General features: G+C 69.1%; 5 protein-coding genes across 6 annotated transcripts; 4 read left to right on the forward strand and 1 right to left on the reverse strand.

The window, feature by feature from the left end:
* Positions 1 to 316: 316 nt before the first annotated feature.
* Positions 317 to 7,800, forward strand: TARS2 (threonyl-tRNA synthetase 2, mitochondrial). Of its 2 annotated transcripts, none has more exons than XM_074566331.1 (18): positions 317 to 424; positions 605 to 813; positions 1,278 to 1,401; positions 1,483 to 1,604; positions 1,680 to 1,797; positions 2,432 to 2,496; positions 2,602 to 2,680; positions 2,768 to 2,914; positions 3,005 to 3,103; positions 3,390 to 3,556; positions 3,633 to 3,795; positions 3,872 to 4,009; positions 5,206 to 5,283; positions 5,399 to 5,499; positions 5,890 to 5,991; positions 6,112 to 6,184; positions 6,676 to 6,790; positions 7,561 to 7,800. In XM_074566331.1, exons 1-18 carry the CDS (start codon positions 365 to 367, stop codon positions 7,707 to 7,709), a joined length of 2,109 nt encoding a protein of 702 aa, XP_074422432.1. In that variant the 5' UTR covers positions 317 to 364; the 3' UTR covers positions 7,710 to 7,800. The 2 variants fall into 2 exon arrangements, with proteins under 2 accessions (XP_074422432.1, XP_074422433.1); XM_074566332.1 differs by having other exon boundaries at positions 5,209 to 5,283.
* An 853-nt stretch (positions 7,801 to 8,653) lies between these two features.
* ECM1 (extracellular matrix protein 1) lies at positions 8,654 to 13,849 on the forward strand. The gene is made up of 7 exons (XM_074566333.1): positions 8,654 to 8,822; positions 9,709 to 9,780; positions 10,257 to 10,564; positions 10,650 to 11,021; positions 12,300 to 12,520; positions 13,420 to 13,507; positions 13,601 to 13,849. The coding sequence occupies exons 1-7, from the start codon at positions 8,777 to 8,779 to the stop codon at positions 13,772 to 13,774; spliced, it is 1,281 nt and encodes a 426-aa protein (XP_074422434.1). The 5' UTR covers positions 8,654 to 8,776; the 3' UTR covers positions 13,775 to 13,849.
* Positions 13,850 to 15,999: 2,150 nt separating this feature from the next.
* RPS27 (ribosomal protein S27) lies at positions 16,000 to 17,140 on the reverse strand. The gene is made up of 4 exons (XM_074566372.1): positions 17,040 to 17,140; positions 16,687 to 16,795; positions 16,472 to 16,582; positions 16,000 to 16,188 (listed from the first exon to the last, which is right to left on the reverse strand). Exons 1-4 carry the CDS (start codon positions 17,043 to 17,045, stop codon positions 16,160 to 16,162), a joined length of 255 nt encoding a protein of 84 aa, XP_074422473.1. The 5' UTR covers positions 17,046 to 17,140; the 3' UTR covers positions 16,000 to 16,159.
* Positions 17,141 to 17,310: 170 nt separating this feature from the next.
* Positions 17,311 to 20,032, forward strand: RAB13 (RAB13, member RAS oncogene family). The gene is made up of 8 exons (XM_074566403.1): positions 17,311 to 17,515; positions 18,782 to 18,842; positions 18,942 to 19,002; positions 19,140 to 19,217; positions 19,307 to 19,396; positions 19,481 to 19,546; positions 19,660 to 19,710; positions 19,799 to 20,032. Exons 1-8 carry the CDS (start codon positions 17,392 to 17,394, stop codon positions 19,871 to 19,873), a joined length of 606 nt encoding a protein of 201 aa, XP_074422504.1. The 5' UTR covers positions 17,311 to 17,391; the 3' UTR covers positions 19,874 to 20,032.
* A 360-nt stretch (positions 20,033 to 20,392) lies between these two features.
* Positions 20,393 to 21,672, forward strand: JTB (jumping translocation breakpoint). Its single transcript, XM_074566404.1, has 5 exons — positions 20,393 to 20,612; positions 20,727 to 20,767; positions 20,863 to 20,948; positions 21,071 to 21,150; positions 21,284 to 21,672. The coding sequence occupies exons 1-5, from the start codon at positions 20,536 to 20,538 to the stop codon at positions 21,438 to 21,440; spliced, it is 441 nt and encodes a 146-aa protein (XP_074422505.1). The 5' UTR covers positions 20,393 to 20,535; the 3' UTR covers positions 21,441 to 21,672.
* Positions 21,673 to 21,942: the final 270 nt, after the last annotated feature.

A 21,942-nucleotide genomic window follows, 5' to 3' on the forward strand; every position in this document is an offset into this window, starting at 1 on the left:
TCTTGTGGCGGCGCTTGGGGGTGTGGGGGGGCCCTGACCGAACCTCCCCTTCCTCTCGGGTTACCGGGCGGGGGGGTCCCGGTGTGTGTGTGTGTGTGTCTGCCCCCGCCGTTTCCCACGGGAGGGGGAACGAGGGACCCAGGGGCGAGGCCTCAATGGGTGGCTCCGCCCCGGCCATTAATAGACCCAGGTGTTGGCTCCGCCCCCGGCCAGTCATTGGCTGCGAGTGGTGACTCCGCCTCTGGGCGGGGCTCCGCCTCTGGCCCCGCGTCAAGACTCCGTGGCTCCGCCCCTGCGCCGAGGCTCCGCCCCCTGAGGGGACGCCGGCGTCCGGGCGGCGCCGGAAGGGGCGGGGCGTCCTGCCATGCCGTCTGCCGGCGCCGGGGGGCGGCTGCTCTTCGCGGGAGCCCCGCGGCGACACCGGGTGCGCTCGGGACCCCCCCCTTCACCCCGCCTTCACCCCCCGCACCCCGGACCACCCCCGGCTCCCCACCCTTATCCCCTCCCCGGGGGACCTGGGCGTCCTGACCCCGCCGTGACCACGTGACAGCGGCGTGAGGGCGCCCCGGCGCGCTGACCCCGCGCTGACCTCTCACCCCCGCAGGTCTGCGGGCCCGACCGCGGCCTGGCCGAGCGCCTCCGGCTCTTCCAGCGGCTGCGGGCGGCGCAGGAGCGGCCGGACAGGGATGGGGCCGAGGCCGGGGGCGGCCTCGTCCCGCCGGGGACCCCCATCCGCATCGCCCTGCCCGGGGGGCGCCACCTGCCCGGCCGCGCCCGGCAGACCACCCCCTTCCAGGTGGCCACGCAGCTGTGGTATGCGCAGGCCCCGGGTCCCGCGGGGTCCCCAGGGTGTCCCCGGCGTCCTCCTCGTGTCTCCACGCCCCCCACGGGGGTCCCCACACTGTCCCTCGTGGTCCCCACGGGGTCCCCAGTGTGTCCCCAGAGTCCTCATGGTGTTCCTGCAGGGTCCCTAGTGTCCCCACGGGGTCCCCAGGGTCCTCATGGTGTCTCCATGGTCCCCACAAGGTCCCCAACATCCCCACGGGGTCCCCACGGTGTCTCCGGGGTCCCTGTAGTGTCCCCACAAGGTCCCCAGAGTCTTCACAGTGTCTCCGTGGTCCCTGTGGGGTCCCCAGTGTCCCTGCAGTCTCCCCATGGTGTCCCCAGGGTCCCCGTGGGGTCCCCATTGTCCCCATGGGGTCCTCAGGGTCCCCACAGTCCCTAGGGGGTCGACAGTATCCCCAGCACCCCCACGGTGTCCGCCGATGTCCCCGCAGGGGGGGCCTGGCAGAGTCAGCGCTGGTGGCTCGGGTGAACGGGACCCTCCAGGACCTCGACCGGCCCCTGGAGTGTGACACCGACCTGGAGCTGCTCGACTTCTCCACGCCGGAGGGACGGGCGGTGAGTCCCAGGGGACACGGGTATGGGCCCGCACCCCACACCCCCCACAGCCTGTCCCCCATGTCCCCTGTGTCCCCCCAGGCTTTCTGGCGGTCTGGTGCCTGTGTCCTGGGGGCGGTGGTGGAACAGTTTTACGGGGCCACGTTCTGCAGCGCCCAGGCCACCGAGGACGGCTTCTTCTGCGATGTCCACATGGGGGACAGGTAAGGAGGGAGGGGGGGGACGCACGCGGGTCCCCCATGCGGCGCGGTGTCCCCAGCCCATCACCGCACCCTCAGGACGGTGCAGCGCGGGGAGCTGCAGGCACTGGAGGATGCTTGCGCGGCTTTCGCCCGCGCCGGCCACCGCTTCGAGCGCCTCGAGGCCACCCGCCAGCAGCTGGCCGAGCTCTTCAAGGTGAGACCCACGGCCTGTCCCCTCCCCGGCCTGTCCCCTCCTCAGCGTGTCCTCTCCCCATCCCGGGCCAGGGCAAGGAGGCCCCGCCTGGGGTCACTGGGACCCTCCTGGTTGGGGTTATGGATGCGGGTGATGATAGTGGGGACCAGTGTGTCCGCCTCCTTGGTGTCCCATCCCCCTGGGTGTCACCCATGCTGCTGTCACCTGCCTCGGTCCTCCCCCCTCAGCACAGTGTCACCATTCTCCCCTGGTGTGTCCCCCCTTCTGTGTCACCTGGGCCACTGTCACCCACCTCAGTGACTGCCCCCCAGCATGGTGTCACACCCCCTCGGTGTCACCCCCCTTGGCATCACCTCCCTCGGTGTCACCCATGCCACTGCCACCTGTCTTGGTATACCCCCCGGCATGGTGTCACCTCCCCCTCGGTGTCACATGTGCCACTGTCACCCACTTTGGTCCTTTACCCCCCAGCAGTGCGTCACCCCCCTTCAGTGTCACCCCTTCTTGGTGTGTACCCCCTTGGTGTCACCCGTGCCACTGTCACCTACCTCAGTGTGTGTCCCCCAGCACAGTGTCACCTCCCCCTTGGTGTCACCTGTGCCACTGTCACCTACCTCTGTGTCGTTGTCCCCAGGACAACAGCTTCCAGCTGCAGCAGATCGAGGAGGAGGTGACGTCCCCCATGGCCACTGTCTATAGGTGAGCATGGGAGGCTCTGGGGTGGGGGGGGGACAGACATCTGGGTGGGTGGGGGGCTGTGGTGTCCCCGCATCCATCCCCACGTCCCTTCATCTGTCCCTGCAGGTGCGGCCCCCTCCTCCAGCTCTGCGGCGGCCCCCTCCTCCGGCACACAGGGCTGATTGCCGCCCTCCGTGTCCTGACGGTGGGTCGAGATGTGGGGCAGGGGTGGGGGGGACACCCAGGCATCCGAGCCCCACTGATTAACCCCCCTGCTTCCCACCCACGGCAGAGCTCGGCGGCGTTCTGGCAGGGGGCTGGGGGCCGCTGGTCGCTGCAGCGCGTTGCCGCCGTCGCCTTCCCCAGCGCCCAGGGCCTGGCCGACTGGCAGCAGGCGCAGGATGAGGCCGCTCTGCGGGACCACCGCCGCATCGGCCGGGTAAGCCCCATGCTGGGGGGGTTGGTGGGCGTTACTGGGGGGTCCCCAGCAGCCCCCCAGTAACGCTCTTTCCCCCCCTCCCCACCACAGGAGCAGGAGCTTTTCTTCTTCCACAAGCTCAGCCCCGGCAGCTGCTTCTTCCTGCCCCGCGGTGCCCACGTCTACAACACCCTCATCGACTTTATCAGGGTACGGCTCCCCTGGCCCCCCTGGCCCTGGGGGCATCACTAGCACCTCTGCTGGGGGTGGGGGGAGAAACTGGGGTCTGCCTTTCCCCCCCAGCCCCACTTTGCACCCCATTGCACCCCATCCCCATCGCACCCAGACCCCCTTGCACCCCAAGTCCCTGCCGCACCCCATCCCTACCGCACCCGTGGCTGCATCTCCCCATCCCTCCTGCGCCCCCGAGCACCCGCAGCCCCCCCGGGGTGGGTGCCGTGGGGCTGGGCTGACATCCCCGTCCCTGTCCCCGCAGAGCGAGTACCAGGCGAGGGGCTTCTGCGAGGTGGTGACCCCCAACGTGTTCAGCCCGCGGCTCTGGGAGCTCTCGGGGCACTGGGAGCACTACAGCACCCACATGTTCTCCTTCACCGCCGGCACTGAGACCCTCTCCCTCAAACCCATGAACTGCCCGGCCCACTGGTGAGCGGAGGGGACATGGGGACATGGCTCGGGGGGGGTTGTCACCGCGTCGGACCATCCGTCTGTCCCTCTGCAGCCTGATGTTCGCCCACCGGCCGCGGTCGTGGCGGGAGCTGCCCTTGCGCCTGGCCGATTTCGGGGTGCTGCACCGCAACGAGAACCCCGACACCTTGACGGGGCTGACGCGGGTGCGGCGCTTCCAGCAGGACGATGCTCACATCTTCTGCACGCTGGAGCAGGTGAGTGTCCCCGCGGGTGTCCCCCGGCTGTCCCCACACACCGCGTCACCCCCCCCCGCTGACCCCTCGTCCCCAGCTGGAGGCCGAGATCGACGCCTGCCTGGACTTCGTGCGGACGGTCTACGCTGTGCTGGGCTTCTCCTTCCGCCTGGCCCTGGCCACCCGTCCCCCCGGCTTCCTGGGGGACCCCGAGACCTGGGACCGCGCCGAGCAGGTGGGACAGGGTCAGAGGGTGGCCCTGCCATGGGCACCGTCCCGAGCATCGCGTCCCAGCTCTGCCACCGTGTCTCTCTGCATCACGTCCCCTGCCGTGTGCCCCACGCGTTACCTCCTGCCTCGCCGGCGTGTCCCCTGTAGTGTGTCCCCCACCATTTCCCAGCTTCGCCCCCATGTCCCATGCTCCGTGTCCCAGCTTGGCCATAATGTCCCCCTGCAGCGTGCCCTGGGCATCGCGTCCCAGCTTTGTCCCCATGTCACCTGTGTCGGGTCCCCTCCCCACTGCGTCCCCAAGTCCTGGGCATTGCATCCTGGCTGTGTCCCACGCGGCATGTCCCCTGCGCCGTGTCCTGGCCGTCGTGTCCCAGCTTTGCCGCCACGTCTTGCGTGTCACCTCCCAACTCTGCGGTCGCATCCCTTGTGTCACGTCCCCGTGTGGCGTGTCCCGTGTGTCACCTCCCAGCTTTGCTGTCATGTCTGTGTGCTGTATCCGTGCAGCGTGTCCCCTGCATTGCACCTGTGTGTCCCCTGTGTGTCCCCTGCACTGTGCCTGTACATTGTCCCCTGCGTCGCGCCCCCACACTGTGTCCCCGGTGTTGTGCCCGCATGTCGTGTCCTGTGCTATGTCCCTGCGTCGTGTCCCTGTGTCATACCCCCTGCATCGCATCGTGTCCCCTGTGTCACATCTCCTCCATTGTGTCCCCTGCATTCTCCTGTGTCGCATCCCCTGTATCGTCCCCTGTGTCACATCTCCATCGTGTCCCCGGTGTCCCATCCCCTCCATCATGTCCCCTGCATTGTGTCCCTGGCATTGTCCCTTGCCACATCCCCTGGCATCGCGTCCCCTGCGTCGTCCAGTGTGTCACATCTCCTCCATCGTGTCCCTTGTGTTGTTCCCTGTGTCACATCTCCTCCATCGTGTCCTTTCCATCGTGTCCCCTGCATTGTCCCACGTCCTGTGTCCCGTCCCCTGTGTCCCATCCCCTGCTTTGTGTCCCCTGCCTCACGTCCCTTCCATTGTGTTCCCTGCATCGTCCCGTGTCACATCCGCTGGTGTCATGTCCCCTGCCTGTCCATGTGTCACCTCTCCTCCGTCACGTCCCCCCTGCCCCATCCCCTCCATCGCGTCCTCTGCATCGTCCCCTGGGTCACGTCTCCTCCATCGCCCCCCGACCCCCCCATCTGTCCCCACAGCAGCTGGAGCGGAGCCTCCGCACCTTCGGGCAGCCCTGGGAGCTGAGTCCGGGTGATGGCGCCTTTTATGGCCCCAAGGTGAGAGAATTTTTGGAGGGGGGGGGGGTGTCCCCGAAGGGTCCCGTTTTGCCCCCAGAGGGGGCAAAACGGGACCCTTCGGGGACACCCCCCCCCCCAATATTATTCCTGATAGATCGATATCCGGATCCGGGATGCGCTGGGTCGGCAGCATCAATGCGCCACCATCCAGTTGGATTTCCAGATGCCGGAGAGATTCGAGCTGGAATATGCCAGGTATGGGGAGGGGGCGGGGCGGGGGGGGGCCAGGATGGGGCTAGGGGGTGAGGATTGGGGAGGGGGGGAGCAGGATTGGGCCAAAATGTTTGGGCTTGTTGGGGGGGGTGGTAGGATTGGGTGAGGATTTGGCGGGGAGGGGGGGGCAGGATTGGGGCTGGGGGGGGGGGGTGGGGCGGGGCTTGGGGCTTTGTGGGGGGTGGGATTAGGGCTGGGGGCAGGGGGGGTGGCAGGATTGGGGTCGGGGGGGGGTCAGAATTGGGCTGGACTTGGCAGAATTGAGGCTGCGGTGGGGGGGTGGGGGTGGGGGGGCGTGGTGGCGGCGTGTGCACCCCCCCCGACCCTTGAGGGGGGTGTCGTGCGTGTCGTCCCCCCCCCGCCTCTAATCAGTGCGACGGGGGGCACGGCGCGACCGGTGATGATCCATCGAGCGGTGCTGGGCTCCGTCGAGCGCATGGTGGCCGTGCTGGCCGAGAGCTGCGGTGGCCGATGGTAAATTGGGCCGGGGGGGGCAGGGGAAGTGACCCCGAAGGGTCCCGTTTTGCCCCCGGGGGGGGCAAAACGGGACCCTTCGGGGTCACTCCCCCCCTCCCCGCAATGTCACCCCCCCAGGCCGTTCTGGCTGTCCCCGCTGCAGGCCATGGTCATCCCACAGGCGGCCGAGGTCGAGGACTACGCGCGGGAGGTGGGTTTGCCCCCCAGCCTCGTGTCCCCTCTCATGTGCCCCCCCCCCCCGTGCTCCCCCCCATCCTTCTTTGTCCCTCCGTGTCCCCCCCGCATCCATCCATATGTCCTCCCTCGCCCCTTATGTCCCCCCCGTCTCTCCTTGTCCCTCTGTGTGTCCCCGCATCCATCCCTGTCCCCCGTTTCCTCCATGTGTGACCCCCCCGACATGTGTCCCCCCCTCCATGGGTGTCCCCCCCACCTGTCTGTGTCCCCCCTGTCCGTCTATGTCCCTCCCATCCCTCCTTGTCCCTCCCTGGGTCCCCCCCATCCCTCTCTGTCCCCCCCATCCTTCCTTGTCCCTCTGTGGCCCCCCATCCCTCCATATGTCCCCCCGATCCATCCATGGCCCCCCAACCCTCCGTGCCCCTCCACGTCCCCCCATCCCTCTGTGCCCCCCTCACCCCCCTGCGCCCCCCCCCCCACCGCCCCCACCGCTGAGCCCGTGTGCAGGTGCAGGCCGTGCTGCGGGGGGGTGGCATGGTGGCCGACCTGGACATGGATGCGGGGGCCACCCTGGCCAGGAAGATCCGCCGGGCCCAGCTCGCCCACTACAACTTCCAGCTGGGTAAGTCGGGGGGGGGGGGATACCCCGACCCCCGGGGCCTCCCCCCGGACATCCCCTGGGGCCCCCTGTGCTGAGTCAGCAGCACCCACCCCCCCCCACCACAACCCGGGGGCTGCTGGGGGTGGGGGAAGCACTGGGACCCCCTTGGGAACCCCCTGGGACCCCCCCCCCCGAGATCCTGAGACCCCTCCTTGAGACCCCCCCTGGGATCCCCCGCGACCTTCTGGGAGCCCCCTGGGACCCCCCCCCCAGCACCCCCTTTGGGATCCCCCTGGAACTGCCCTTGGAAGACCCTCCCTGGGATCCACTGGGACCCCCTGGGACCCTTCTTGGACCTCCCCAGGACCCCCCTGGGACTCTCCCTGGAGACCCCCAGGAGACCCGGGACCCTTTGGAGACCCCCCAGGACCTCCCTGCAGACCCTCAAGAGACCCTCATGAGACACCCCCTTGGGACCCTCTGGAACCCCCCCAAGACCCCCCTTGGGACCCCCCCAGGACTCCCTTGGGACCCCCCTGTGGACTCCCCCAGGACCCTTCTGGGACCCCCCCAAGACCCCCCTTGGGACCCTCCCAGGACTCCCTTGGGACACCCCTGTGGACCCCCCCAGGACCCTTCTGGGACCCCCTTGGGACCCCTGGGACCCACTGGCCCCAGCCCTGAGTGGCGGGGAGCGCTGTGGGTGCCCCTGAGGGTGCATGTGCAGGGTCGGGGGGGGGGCTGTGGGGGACACGGGCCCCCCCCCACCACCCACGGTGCCCCCCCCGCAGTGGTGGGCCGGCGGGAGCGGGACCATGGCACCGTCAGCGTCCGGACGCGGGACAACCGGCAGCTGGGGGAGCGCGACCTGCGGCAGGTGCTGCAGCGGCTGCGGGAGCTGCGGGACACCCGCGTCCCCGACGCCGAGGAGCGCTTCTGACCCCCCCGGCTGCGTGTCCCCCCCCCGTGTTCCCCCCCATCTGTGTGTCCGCACTCTGACACCCATTAAAGTCCTGGTGCTGGAGCTGAGACCAGGGCAACTCGGTGCATCCCCCTTGGTGCTGGGTCCCTGGGGAAGGCGGGGACAGGACACCTGGCCCCCCCCCCCCCCCCCCCCCCCCCAGCCCAGACATTTGGGTGCCCCCCCCCCCCCGCCAGACACCCCCCGGGTTCTCGTCGCCCCCCCCCAACCCAGACGCCTGGGTCCTTCCCGCCTGGGATTTCCCCACCCGGATGCCTGGGTCCCCCCTCCCTTTTTTGGGGGGGGGGCGGGGGGTGGTTGCGCAAACCCACGTCACATTGCCGTCGGGTGTTGGGCAATCGCGGGGGGGGGACAGGGCTGTTCCCCCCCCGCCACCCCCGACACTCCCTGGGCACCTGCCCAGAGCAGGATGTGGCCGTGCTGGCAGAGGGGACATGGACCCCCCCCGGTCCCCCCTTCCGTGTCCTGGGGTGAAGGGAGGTGACCAAGGCCATGACACCCTCCTGCCACCCCAGGGGTCCCCTAGTGTGAGGTGGGGGACACCGGCTGAATGTCCCCCCCAGCCCGGGGGTGTCCCTCCATGGGTGTCCGTCCCCCCATCCCCAGCGCCCGCAGTGACTCACCGGGTGGGGCAAGCCCCAAAATGGGGCGAAAACCACAAAAATCCAGCCACCATGACTCAGGGGTCCCCGTAACTGGGGGGGGGGCGGGGGGGGGGAGAACTGGGGCCACCCAGGGCGGGGGGAATGTTTGGGGCCACCCGGCGCATGGGGGTCACACGGGGCCACCAGGGTTGGGGACAGGACCACCGCGGTGTCCCCCACCCCCCGGCCTCCTGGGACAGTTGGGGTCCGGGGGGGGAGCATGGCCCCGGTGGGGGGTGCAGGATGGGGCCCAGCCCCCGGCCCCCCCCCGGGCCCCCCCCCCCCCGGCCCCACTGCGACGTCAGGCTGTGACTCAGCCCCGCGGGACCAGGCCCTTCATAAGGCGGCGGAGCCGGCAGGGGCCCCACAGCGCCCGACGCCATGGCCGCCCTCGGCCTCCTCCTCCTCCTCCTCCTCGGCGCCGACGGTGAGTCCCGACCAACGGCTGGGTCCCCCCCCGAACGCCTGGGGCCCCTCTCCGGACTCCTGGGTCCCCACCCAAAAGCTTGGGTCCCCTCCCCGACACCTGGGGCCCCTCCCTGAACGCCTGGGTCCTTCCCCGGATGCCTGGGGCCCCTTCCCAAACTTCTGGGTCCCCTTCTCTGACACCTGGGGCCCCTCCCCGGACACCTGGATCCCCTCCTGAACACCTGGGTCCCCTTCCCAAACGTCTGGGTCCCTCCCTGGACACCTGGGGTGGCCACCCAAAATTATTCCTGGCACCTGACCCTTTCCCAGGCACCTGGGTCCCCTCTCCAGGCACCTGGGTCCCCTCCCAAATGCCTGGGTCTCCCCCGGACACCTGGGTCCCCTTCCCAAACTTTTGGGTCCCCTTCTCTGACACCTGGGTCCCCTTCCCAAACTTCTGGGTCCCCTCCCCGGACACCTGGGTCCCCTTCCCAAACATCTGGGTCCCCTTCTCTGACACCTGGATCCCCTCCTGAACACCTGGGTCCCCTTCCCAAACATCTGGGTCCCTCCCTGGACACCTGGGGTGGCCACCCAAAAACCCAGGTCCCCTTCCCAGACACCTGGGTCCCCTCTCCAGACACCTGGGTCCCCTCCCAAATGCCTGGGTCTCCCCCAGACACCTGGGTCCCCTTCCCAAACATCTGGGTCCCCTCCCCGGACACCTGCGTCCCTGCCCACGCATTTGGGCCACCTCCCCGGACGCCTGGGTCCCTCCCTATGGTGTGTCTCTGCGCCCACGGGATTGGGGGGGGTCACCACTTGCCCCCTGTGGGTGGGGAAGGGGCGGGGGTGGCCCCGCTGACCCCTCCCTCTGTGTCGTGTGTCCCTCCCCGTGGTGACAGTGGTGGCACCAGAGCGACGCCAGCATGTGGCACAGGAGAGCCTGGTCCTGCAGCACCCCCACATGCAGCAGCGTAAGGACAGGGACGGGGGGACGCGGTGGGGGGATGCCCAGGGAGGGGGGGGACACCCAGGGAGGAGGGCGACATGGGTGGGGGGGACACGGTGACAGGGGGTGTTGGGGATGGGGGCGCATGAGAACATGGATACGGGGGACACAGTGGGGGGAGACCCAGGGATGGGGACAGGGGGACATGGATGGTGGGACATTGTCGTGGGGGGGCAGGGGGGACATGGGAGAGCGCTCAGAGGTGGGGACACGGGTGGAGGGGACATGGGGACATGGATGGGGGGGCGGAACTTGGGGCGGGGGCAATAAGGAGGACGTGGGGACTACGACGCTTGGAGGTGGGGGGGCACAGTGATGGGGGGGCACGGGGCCAGAGAACAAACGGGGATGGGGGGGGACACACAGGGACAAGTGTCACCCGGGGCCAGGGCAGTGGGACACCCCCCGCCGTGTCCCCACACCCCCCCCCCTCCATTCCAGTGCTGCAGAAGGAGGTGGAGCCCCAGCTGCCCCCCGACGTCCTGGCGGCGGCAGCGGCGGGTTCCGTGTCCCCGACACGTCCCCAGCCCCCCTGGGCCAGCGCCCTGGACGGCTTCCCCCCCGCCTGGCCCATGGCCGCCGCCGTCACCCGCCACTGCCGCCAGCCCCCGCCGCCCCCCCCGACCCCCCTGCTGCCCCGCACCGCCTTCGCCCACCTCCGTCGCCAGGCTGCCGCGCTCGACGCCCTGCGCCCCCGCCTCAACGCCTGCTGCCACCATCACTCCCCGCTGCCCTGCGCCCGCCGCGCCGTGAGTGACACCATGGGGACACGGTGGGAGGCGGGTGAGACGCAGAGCGGGGGGTGTCTGACCGCAGCGGGGTCTCACCCTGCAGTGGACGGACGTGCTGGATGGATTCTGCACCGATGAATTTGGGGTGAAAACGCGGCAGTTCCACTGCTGCCGGCGGCACGGGACGGCGCGGCGCCGCTGCTTCGCCCAGGGCCCCGACGCCATCATCGCTGCTGCCACCGCCGAGGCTGCCATTGCCGTTGTCACCACCTGGGAGCCCACCGGCGAGCCCTCCTTCCCCCCCGGCGAGCCCACCACCGACAACATGGGCAACATCTGCGGGTTGTGGGGGCTGCGCCCCGGCCCCCCCAAGCCCCCCGCCCGCACCGGCCCCCGCGACCGCCTGCGCCTGCGCCTGGAGCGCGACTATGGCCGCTGCTGCCGCAACGAGAGCCTGGCCTGCGCTCACAAGGCTGTGAGTGATGGGGGGGACACGGGGGGCAAGGAGGGACCCAGCCATCCGGGGGGGACCCAGGGGTCTGGGGGAGACCCAGGGACTGGGGGGACCCAGGTGTTCAGGAGGGACCCAGGTGGCATCCAGGAGGGACCGAAGTGTCTGGGAGGGACCCAGGAATCTGGGGATGGGGGACACCCAGGTGGCATGGAGGGTGACAAATGTCCGGGGGGGGGGCCAGGCATCCAGGGACTGGGGGGATCCAGGTGTCCGGCGGGGACCTCGGTATCCAGGGACTGGGGGGACCCAGGGGGCAAGGAGGGACCCAGGTATCCAGGGGGGGCCAAGAGTCCAGAGACTTGGGGAAACCAGGTGGTGAGGAGGGACCTGGGTGTCCGGGGGGAACCCAGGCGTTGGGGGACTGGGGGGACGCAGGCATCCGGGAGGGACCCAGGAGTCTGGGGACTGGGGGGACCCAGGTGGCAGGGACAGACCCGGGTGTTCAGGGGGGACCCAGGTGTCCAGGGACTGGGGGGACGCAGGCATCCAGGAGAGACCCAGGCGTCTGGGAGGGACCCAGGAGTCCGGGGACTGGGAGGACCCAGGTGGCATCCGGGGAGGGGACCCAGCTCTCCAGGGAGGGGACCCAGACATCCGGGGAGGGGACGCGGGTGTCCGGGGAGGTGACCTGGGTGTCTGGGAATGACCTGGGTGTCTGGGAATGACCTGGGTGCCTGGGGAGTGACCCAGCCATGCGGGGAACAGGGAGGGACCCAGGCGTCTGGGAGGGACCCAGGTGGCAATGGGGGACCCGGGTGCCTGGGGGGGACCCAGGTGACAAGGAGGGACCCAGGACTCCGAGGACCGGGGCGGGCACGGGTGTCCGGGGGGTTCCCAAGCAGCTGGGGAAGGGGATCCAGGTGTCCAGGAAGGTGGCCCGGGTGTCTGAGTTGGGACCCAGGCATTCAGGGAGGGGGACCCCAGTGCCTGGGGAGGGGACGCAGGTGTTTGGAAGGGGGGGCCGGGGAGGGTCCTGGAGGTCCGGGGAGGATCCCAGGTGTCCGGGCTGGGGGGATCCAGGCATTCGGGAGGGTCCCGGGGTCTGGGAGGGACCCAGGCAGCCAGGGACTGGGGGGGTCCCAGGTGTCCGGGGACTCGGGGGGATCCAGGTGTCGGGGGAGGGGACCAGGCATTCGGGAGGGTCCCAGGTGTCCGGGGGCTGGGGGGACCCGGGCATCCCCGCTGACCGCCCCCCCCCGCCTCCACCGCTGACCGCCCCCCCCGCCCCTTCCCCCGCAGTGGCAGAAGGGTCTGGATCGGTTCTGCCGGGAGGAGTCTGCGGTGAAGACGAGCCAGCACCGGTGCTGCCAGCGCGGGGGGGGCCGGGCCCGGGGCCGCTGCTTCGCCGCCGCCGCCCCCCACCCCGCCTACGACCGGGAGCTGCACAACGTCAGCCTGGCCCGGCCCGGGGCCGCCCTGCTGCGCTCCCTCTGCGCGCCCACCCGCCTGCTCACCCACCGGTGCGGACCCCCCCGGCACCCCCCCATCACCCCCCAATCACCCCCATCACCCCGTCACCCCCATCATCCACATCACCCCCCATCACCCCCCTACACCCCCCCGTCACCCCCTACACCCCCCTACACCCCCCTACACCCCCCAATCACCCCCATCACCCCGTCACCCCCGTCACCCCCTACACCCCCCTACACCCCCCTACACCCCCCTACACCCCCCAATCACCCCCATCACCCCATCACCCCCGTCACCCCCCATCACCCCCCATCACCCCCCTACACCCCCCAATCACCCCCATCACCCCGTCACCCCCATCACCCCCGTCACCCCCCATCACCCCCCTACACCCCCCCGTCACCCCCTACACCCCCCAATCACCCCCATCACCCCGTCACCCCCCATCACCCCCCTACACCCCCCAATCACCCCAATCACCCCCCGAATCACCCCCATCACCCCCGTGACCCCCCATCACCCCCCGACACCCCCCAATCACCCCCATCACCCCGTCACCCCCCATCACCCCCCTACACCCACCGAGGGACCCCGCTGCCCCCCGCCCCCGGGCGGGACGTGCGGGGGGGGAGCGCGCCCCCCGGCGGCTGCCGGTGGTACCGCGGGAGGGACACAGCGTATGCCCCCCCCCCCCCAACCTGGGAGGGGACCCAGGTGTCCTGGACCCCCCATCTCAGAATGTCTGGGACCCGCCATCCCCCGAGACGCCCCCCATCCAGAAGGGGACCCAGACATCCGGGACCCTCCATCCCCCAAGGACCACCCCCATCAGGGAGGGCACCTGGGCACCTGGGACCCCCATCTCGGAGGGGACCCAAGTTTCCAGCCCCTGCCGTGCCCCCCACCTGGAAGGTGACACCCCCCCCCCCATGTCTGTGTCCCACAGGCGGCCGGTTCCGGAGCTGCTGGGGGCCATGACGGCGGCATGCTGCCCGCTGCCCCCAGAGGAGCGAAGCGCCTGCGCCCAAGATCAGGTGAGTGTTGCGGGGGAGAGTCCTCGGGGGGTCCAGGGGCTCAGGGGTCCCCCCCCCAGCCACCCTGACCCACCCCCTCCTCGTCATCCACAGCTGTCTGAGGGCATCGCCACCCTCTGTGCCAACCCCCAAGACGCCTGGCGCGACCCCCAGGGCTGCTGCTCCTGGGAGGAGCCCGAGCGGCGACGCTGCTTCGACAACGAGTACCTGGCCCAGGTCACCCTGGGGGCGGCTGTGGCCCCCCCACCCTCGGGCCTGGACAACTGAACCCCCACATGTCACCCCCCCCAGGGCGGCGGGGGGGGGGGGGGGGGGCAATAAAGGTGCTGTGGTGTCATTGCCGAGTGCTTCAGTGTCCCCATTTGTGTGTGTGTGTGTGTGTTGGGGGGGGATCGCCCGTGCCTCAGTGTCCCCATACTGTGTGGGGATGACCCTCCCCCCCCCCCGGCCCCCCAGGGCCTCAGTGTCCCCACGGGGGCCCCCTGCCCCCCCCGCCGGCCCCAGGGCGTGCCGGGGCGTGGGGCCGGTGTCGGGGTGTTTGCGGTGTCGGGGCGTGTTGGGGCCCGGTGTGACATGGGGTGTTTGATTATCGGGGTGCGCCAGGTCACCGCGGGGACCCAGGCATCCAGGGCGGGGTGGGGGGAAGTGGCCACACATGACCCTGTGTCCCTTGGGGTGTCCCTGTGCTCCCCCTGACTATCCCCTACATTCTCACGTCCCCACACAGTCACTGTCACCTCTGTCCCCCACATTGCCATGATCACAGGGTGTCCCCGTGTCCCCCCCCTTGAGGTGTCGCTGTGTCCCCCAGGTCCCTCCATTCCCCATGGTATCTCCATGTCCCCCCCCGGGGTGTCGCCACATTCCTCCAGCTCCCACGGTGTCCCCCACACCTGATCCGGAGTGTTCCCATGTCCCTACATCCGCCGTAGTGTCCCCATGTCCCCCCATACTGCCCCCCCGGGGTGTCCCCATGTCCCTTGTGTCCCCCAAGATTCTGAGTGGGGAAACCAAGAGGGGGCTGCGGGGGGACTGCCCTGGTCTCACGGCTGCACCCCCTCCTTTTGCACCCCTGTTTTTACCTCCCCCCCCCCCCGGGCGGTTGTTTCATCAGCATTTCTCATGCTCTCAGAGGCTGAAGAGCAACAAGAGCTCGGGGGGGTGGGGGGGTGGGGGGGATGTTCTCCTGCAGCCCCTCTGCTGTGGGGACAGGCTGAGAGAGCTGGGGGGGTTCAGCCTGGAGAAGAGAAGGCTCCGGGGAGACCTTGGAGCCCCTTCCAGTCCCTCAAGGGGCTCCGGGAAAGCTGGGGAGGGACTCTGGAGCAGGGAGGGGAGCCATGGGATGAGGGGGAAGGATTTGCCACTGGAAGAGGGGAGATTGAGATGAGATGTGAGGCAGGAATTCTTGGCTGTGAGGGGGGTGAGCCCCTGGCCCGGGTTGCCCAGAGAAGCTGTGGCTGCCCCATCCCTGGAGGGGTTCAAGGCCAGGTTGGACGGGGCTTGGAGCCACCTGGGCTGGTGGGAGGTGTCCCTGCCCAGGGCAGGGGGGAACTGAGTGACATTTAAGGTCCCTCCCACCCCACTTCCTGACTCTCTGAAACCCCCAATACAACAGCGATGCTGAAACCCCCAGTTACAGACTCAGATTTCCCCCGATTTCCATCCCCAGCGCAGTGAAATGGGTAAACGGAGCAGGGGAACGTTCCCTCGTTTCCATTCCCCCCACGCGAAGGACATCCAACGTCCCCGCCCGGAGCGGGAGGGAAGGGTTTGCTTTTGACGCTCACCCCTCGGGGTCGGGGGGGGGATCCCTCGACAGCCCTTGGCTCTGCCCAGCTCCTCACTCTCTGCCCTGGCAGCAGCCGCCACATTCCCCAGTGAGAGAAGGGGGCTGTAGTCCAGTTAATTACTTAGTATTTACAGACAGTGAAAATGTGTATTTTTTTCACCCGTTCATAAGTTTTAAAGCCAATTAAGACACAGCTGCTTTTCACATTCTTGAGCTGTTGGGAACAAACTCGGGTCGCTCTGGAAAAGCTCAGACCCGAGAACGACCGTCGCTCACCCACCATCACCCCTCGGGTCAGGAGCTGACCCGAACCTCAGCCCCACGACAGGGGTGACAAAAGGAAACCCTGAAGGTGGCTGTCAGGAATATTCAGCGCAGCATCCCCGTGTTTCCCCTCCTCCTGGGATGTTCCTACCCTCCTCCAGCATCAACCTGGACTCGGCCGGGGCTCTGGAGCACAGGGAAACAAATCCCTACACCCGAAGAAGGTGCCGTCGCAGCACCAGGAGACCCCCATGCTGCAGGAGGGGACGGATTTTGTTTCTGGCCTGAATTAGAGGAAGCGTTTTGTTCGTCTCAAAGGCCAGTATCTGTTGCCTCCCGTCACGTAACGACCCGGGGGGAGGCCAAAACCAACCTCCAAACTGCTGCCAAACCACCCCCTCCCTCGCAGTGAAGAATCGGAGCGTTAAAGGCAAACTAATTTGTATTTTATCCAAAATTTATTGACAGCAAGATGGGTGGGGCCACAGGGACAGCAGGAAAGTCACATTTGTGGGTGGCCTTCTGTGGACGCCCGCCGGGCTCCGGGCTGGAGGCGCAGCTCTGTGCGAGTAGTCCCATCCATCCCCCGCTCCCTCCGCCTAATGCTGCTTCCGCCTGAACGAGCAGCCTGAGGAAAGGAGAAAAAGCAACACGCGCAGAGGCGTCAGAACAGCCGCAGCCCCTCCACCTCCATTTCCTTCTCTCCCCACCCCAAACTCAGCAGTTTGTGCCTTAATTTACGAGGCAATCACCCCCCCCACTTCCAGCGCCCAGAACTTAAGCGGTTTTTATAATCTTCCAGGCCAGAAAATCCGCATCTCCACAAGCTGCCTGGGTTCAAAGAACTCCGGGAGCTGCCCGAGGGCCCCGTAAGCCGCACACCCCCCCCCACCCCCCCGGGGGTCACCCACCTTCTGTCAGCCGGGCCTTGCCCCCCGTGGGCTGGCATAGCACGGTCGAGCAGCCCACGCACAACACGACGGTCTGAGCGTGGCTGAACACCGTCGTGATCTTGTAACAACCTGCGGGGAAAGGGAGAGCGCTGAGGGCGGCAGGGATGGACAGCGGGAGCCGGGGGGGGTGGTGGGGAGGTGTGCCCATCCCGCCCCCCCGCCCGCTGCCGTACCCGGGCACTTGACGTCCATGAAGTAGGAGTTGGGGCTCTGCACCAGCCGCTTCTTCTTGTGCTTCCTCTTCTCCTCCTCAGGGGAAGGGTGCAGCAAGTCCTTCGCCAGCTGTGGAGAGAAAGGGGGGGGACAGGCCCGCTCAGCGCCCGGCCCCCGCCCGCCGCCATCTTGGTGGGGGGGGACCGGACGGGGGCCGGGACACCCTCACCGCGGAGATGGCGGCGGCCAGGGCCCACCCCGCGGGCCCGCTGCCCTCCCTGCCGCCCTCCCCCCGCTCCTCCCTTCCCCTGGGGCGGTGGCCGGGGCCCCGCCGGGGCCCTGCGGGGGGCGCGGGGCGCGGGGCCGCACTCACAGGCATGTCGGCGTGGAGGCAGCCGCCACCGAAAAGGGGCCGCACCGGAAGCGGGAGCCGCTATATCCGCTACGGGGCTCCCCGCGCGGGCGGAAGTGCTCTGGCGCCATCTTGGGAAGGGCGCTGAAGGGGACTGGGCGGCGGCCATCTTGGAGAGGTCGCCCTCTCGGGAGGGGAGGCCGCGGCGACGGAGGGGAGTCGTGACGTCGCCTAATCACTGATGTGACGTCACGGGAGGGGTGTGGTGACGCGATGGCGGCGGGGCCGGGCTCCGGGAGAGTCCCCGCCCGGGGAGGGGCGGTGCGGGGCCGGGGCCGGGGCCGGGGCCCCGTGGCGGCGGCGGGCGGGGGCCATGGCCAAGGCCTACGACCACCTCTTCAAGCTGCTGCTGATCGGCGACAGCGGCGTGGGCAAGACCTGCCTCATCATCCGCTTCGCCGAGGACAACTTCACCAGCACCTACATCTCCACCATCGGTGCGTGAGTGGCATCTCCCGGGGACACCGGGACCCCCCCCCTCCGGGACACCGGGACCACCCCCGGGGACACCGGCACCCCTCCGGAACACCGGGACCACCCCCGGGGACACCGGCACCCCTCCGGAACACCGGGACCACCCCCAGGGACACTGGGACCACCCCCCGGAACACGGGGACCTTCCTCAAAGAGGCTGGGAACCGACACCGGGACCCTCCCTGGGACACTGGGACCCCCCCAGAACACCGGGACCCTCTCCGGGACACCGAGGCCACCCCCAGAGGACACTGGGTTCCCCCCCCCCCGGGAACCAGGACCACCCTCGGGGACACGGGTACCCCTGCAGGGCACGCCGGGGCCCCTGTTGGGTCACCGGGACCCCCTCTGGGGACACCGGGACACCCCCTCCAGGGATACCGGGACCCCCAGTGCCTCCCCTCAGGTCCGCACCGCACATCCCGGGGTGGCCGGATGCCCTTCTCCATCCCCTGCCTGCCTCCCGCCCCGCACCGGATGGCAGGGGGATGGAGACGGTACCGGGGACGACACCGGGTGGGGACACGGCTACACCGCGGCGCTGCTCTGCGCCTCGTCCCGGCCGGTGGCCGGCGGCTCTGAGCCGTTCCCAGCCGGTCCTGGCATGGCGGTGCCGGCGGTGGCTCGATGCTGGTCCTGCCCTGCAGCCGCCCCTCGGCCGGGACCTCGGCACCCGCCACCCTGGTCTCCTCCCCCGAGTTCCCACCGCGCCGGTAAAACCATTCCCGGAGCCCAGAGCAGCCGCCCCGGCACGGCCCCGGCCATAAAACTCCGGTGTGGACACGCTGGCTCCCAGCTGGGGGTCCAGGCTGCGCCCCCCCATCACCCCCCCGGCGGCTCCAGCCCTTCCTCCTCCTCCTCTTTTGGGGGTGCAGCGACCATGGGAGGATTTTTGGGGGGGGCATCTGCCAGCTTTTGGGGCTAGTTGACTTCATGGGGGGTCCGGGAGCTCCGTCCATCCCTTCCCCCCCGCCCCCGGCGTGGGCGGTCGTGCGGGATGATGCCATCCCGCAGGAATTCCGGAGGGCTCAGGGCGGGGGGGGGACACCGGTGACCTGCTCCCACCCGCCGCAGCCAGTGCCAGGCCTGGACTTTGCCCCCCACCCGTTCCCCGGGATGCCAGATGGTTACTGGGAAACTGGAAACTGGGACTGGGAGTGGAGCTGTTTATGGCACCCCCTCACCGCTCCCGCGCCCCCCCCCCCCCCCCCGGCCTCATCCCATCCCAGGGATTGACTTCAAAATCCGGACGGTGGACATCGATGGGAAGAAGATCAAGCTGCAGGTCTGGTAAGTGTTGGGGGGGGGGAATGGAGATGGAACTGGGGACCTCCCCATCCTGGCTTCCCCCCAAGCCGCCCTCACCCCCTGCCTCTGCTACTCCCGCAGGGACACGGCAGGACAAGAGCGCTTCAAAACCATCACCACTGCCTATTACCGCGGAGCCGTGGTATGTCGGGGGGCGCTTCCCCCCAAAAAGGGCTGGGACAGCTCTTGGGGGGGGACACGGGTGCCTGGGAATGAGGACCCCCCCCCCCCAAACTGGGGCAGAGGGTTCCGGTCCCACTGACTGTGCCCTCCTGGCAGGGCATCATCCTGGTGTACGACATCACCGATAAGAAATCCTTCGAGAATATCCAAAATTGGATGAAAAGCATCAAGGAGGTGGGTGTGTGCGGGGGTTGGGGACACGGAGGGGGGGAACACAGGGGCAAAAAGGTGGGGGGGTCCTGCCCATCCTCTCCTGCCTGCAGAACGCCTCTGCTGGGGTCGAGCGTCTCCTCATCGGCAACAAGTGCGACATGGAGGGCAAGCGGAAAGTGCAGCGGGACGAGGCTGAGAAGGTAGGGGGGGCACCGGAGGGCTGGGGGGGGTCAGGGGGCCCCCCCCCGCAGCCGGATCAAAGCGGGGGTACCCTTGTCCCGCAGCTGGCGAAGGAGCACGGGATCCGCTTCTTTGAGACCAGTGCCAAGTCCAGCGTGAACGTGGAGGAGGTGAGGGGGGGTCCCCAGGTGTAAGGGGGGGTGGGAGCAGCATGGGGGCAGGTCCCCGTCCCCGGGGGGGGCGTCCCTGGGCACTGTCCCTGCTGACTGTCCCTTCTCTCCAGGCCTTCAGCACGCTGGCACGGGACATATTGCAGAAATCCTCCCGAAAAGCGGTGAGTGGGGCTGGGGGCGGCCGGGTGAGGGATCCCGCCCCCCCGGCTCCGGCTCCCCCGCTTTGACCCCCTCCCCTCCCTCTTCCAGGCGCCCAGCAGCAGCAGGGCCCCGCTGGAACCCGGCCCCCAGAGGAAGGCTGGGAGTAAATGCGCCCTGGTGTAGGGCCGCCGGCCCCCCCGCCGCCGCCGCTCCCCCCGCCTGGCCCGGGGCGGTGCGGGCACCTCTCCGGGGTGGGGGGGAACCGGGGGTGTCCCGGCTGCAGCGAGGCCGGGTGGGGGGAGGCGGGCTGACCCCCCCCTCGGTCCACACCTCGTGCCATAAAGCCCAGCTTGTGCCTTGCCCCGTCTCCGGTGTCTCTGTTGGGGACGGAGGGGGGCGGAGCGGGACCGGGACCGGGAGAGGGGAATCGGAGGGAGCGAGCGGCCGGGAAGCCGGGGGAGGGTGAAACCACGCCCCTTCGCTATAAACCACGCCCCTTCGCTATAAGCCACGCCCCTTCGCTATAAACCACGCCTCTCTTAGTCAAAGCCACGCCTTTTATCGCGAAACCACGCCCTCCTCACGCTAGACCACGCCCGTTAGTGTAAGCGACGCCTCGTTCATGCGAAACCACGCCCCCTTCCATTGACTACTCGGCCTCAAGTCGCGCCCCCGTCATTAAGCCACGCCCTCATTTGAAAACCCGCCTCGCTTTGGCCCAGACCCCAGCCCCGCCCTCGCCCTTCCCGTCGTGCCCCGCTCCTCCCAGCGGCCCTCGCGCCCCAAGATGGCCGCGGCGGCGGCGCTGGAGAGGCTGGGCCCGGCCCGGTAGTTCCACTGCGCCGATGGGGTCCCGCGGCCCCGCCGTGTCGCGCTGCTGCGCCCTCTACGCCGTCCTGGGGGCCCTGGTCTGCGGCCTGCGGTGAGCGGGGGGCGAATCGCAGTTGGCGGGGGGCGGGGGGAGCGCGGCCCTCAGGGGGAAGCGCGGCCCTCATGGGGAAGCGCGGCCCTCACGGCGTCCCTGCTCTCTCCACAGGCCGGCGGCGGCGATGGCGGCGAGCGACGAGAGGCGCTCGGGTGAGTGTGGGGCCGGGCTCGCCGGGGGATCGGGCCGGGCCTGGTGAGCTCCCGGTTGGGCCCATGCTCAGCGGCCGTGCTCTCTCTCTCCGCAGCGAGCCCGGTGGCGACCACGCCGTGCTGGCAGGTAGAGGACTTCGTGGTGGCGCAAGAGTGTGCCGGCTGCTCCAGTTTCGAGGTGGTGAGTGTGCTCACCCCCTCACCCGGTGAGCCGGGCCGCTCCGGGCCCTCCCTGGGGCTGGTGGGGTCGGGGGGGCAGGTCCTGCCCCAGCATGGCTGCTGACAGGCCCCTCTCGGTCACAGAAAACGTTACCAGAGTGTGTCCCCACGGGCTTCATTGAGAAGATCAGCTGTCCCACCTCTAAGAGGGAGGAGGTCAAAAGGTGGGTGCGGGTTCTGCTGTGGGGGGCAGGAATGGGGCAGCCCTGGGCCCCCGGGGGTTCTCAGGGGAAGATGGGGTAGGGTTTGGGGTGAGGCTATTCCCTCTGGCATTCCTGACTCTCCCCGTGGGCGCAGCTGTCGCTCCGCAGTGATGGAGGCGCACGTTTTCTGGAGGTTCGTGGGCACCATGATGTGTGTTGCTGCCGTCTTTGCGGTGCTGGTGGTGTGTCGCCAGCGCGTGCTGGACAGGAAGGCCCTGGAGAAAGTCCGCAAGCAGATCGAGTCCATTTAGTGGAGCCTGGCTGCCCTGGAGTGATGGATTCTGCTCGCCCCCTGCTCCCAGCCGTGTGGGAGGAGGAACAGGGTGCCTGGGGCAGGCCCTTCCCTGCTCCGTGCTCACAGAATCCTGATGGGAGCTGCCCTCGGATGCCACCAGGACATTCCATGGGGGTGGCTGAGGGGTGCCCTGCCCGCACGGGGGACCCCCAGGGAGCGTGGTGTGTAATAAATCCTGATCGTTGTCACCGGAGCGACACTGGCGTTTGTCCCCAGGAGGACGGGAGCGATGCAGGGCTGTGCCACTGGCACTGCTCCGCTGTTGGACCCCTGGGGGGGTCCCTGTCCCCCACCCCAGGCAGTGCTGACCCTCTGATATGTTTGCGTGCAAACCAGGCATGGGTTTATTCACCGGTGGCACAGAGCTAGAGGGGGGGCACACCCAGCACCCTCTGCCCAGGCTGGGCTGGGTGTCCCCCCACTGCTGCCCCTACCCCGGGGCAACTCCTGGGCCCTAC

This window comes from Larus michahellis, chromosome 24, assembly GCF_964199755.1.
Source record: "Larus michahellis chromosome 24, bLarMic1.1, whole genome shotgun sequence".
In the NCBI taxonomy this organism is placed as follows: Eukaryota; Metazoa; Chordata; class Aves; order Charadriiformes; family Laridae; genus Larus; species Larus michahellis.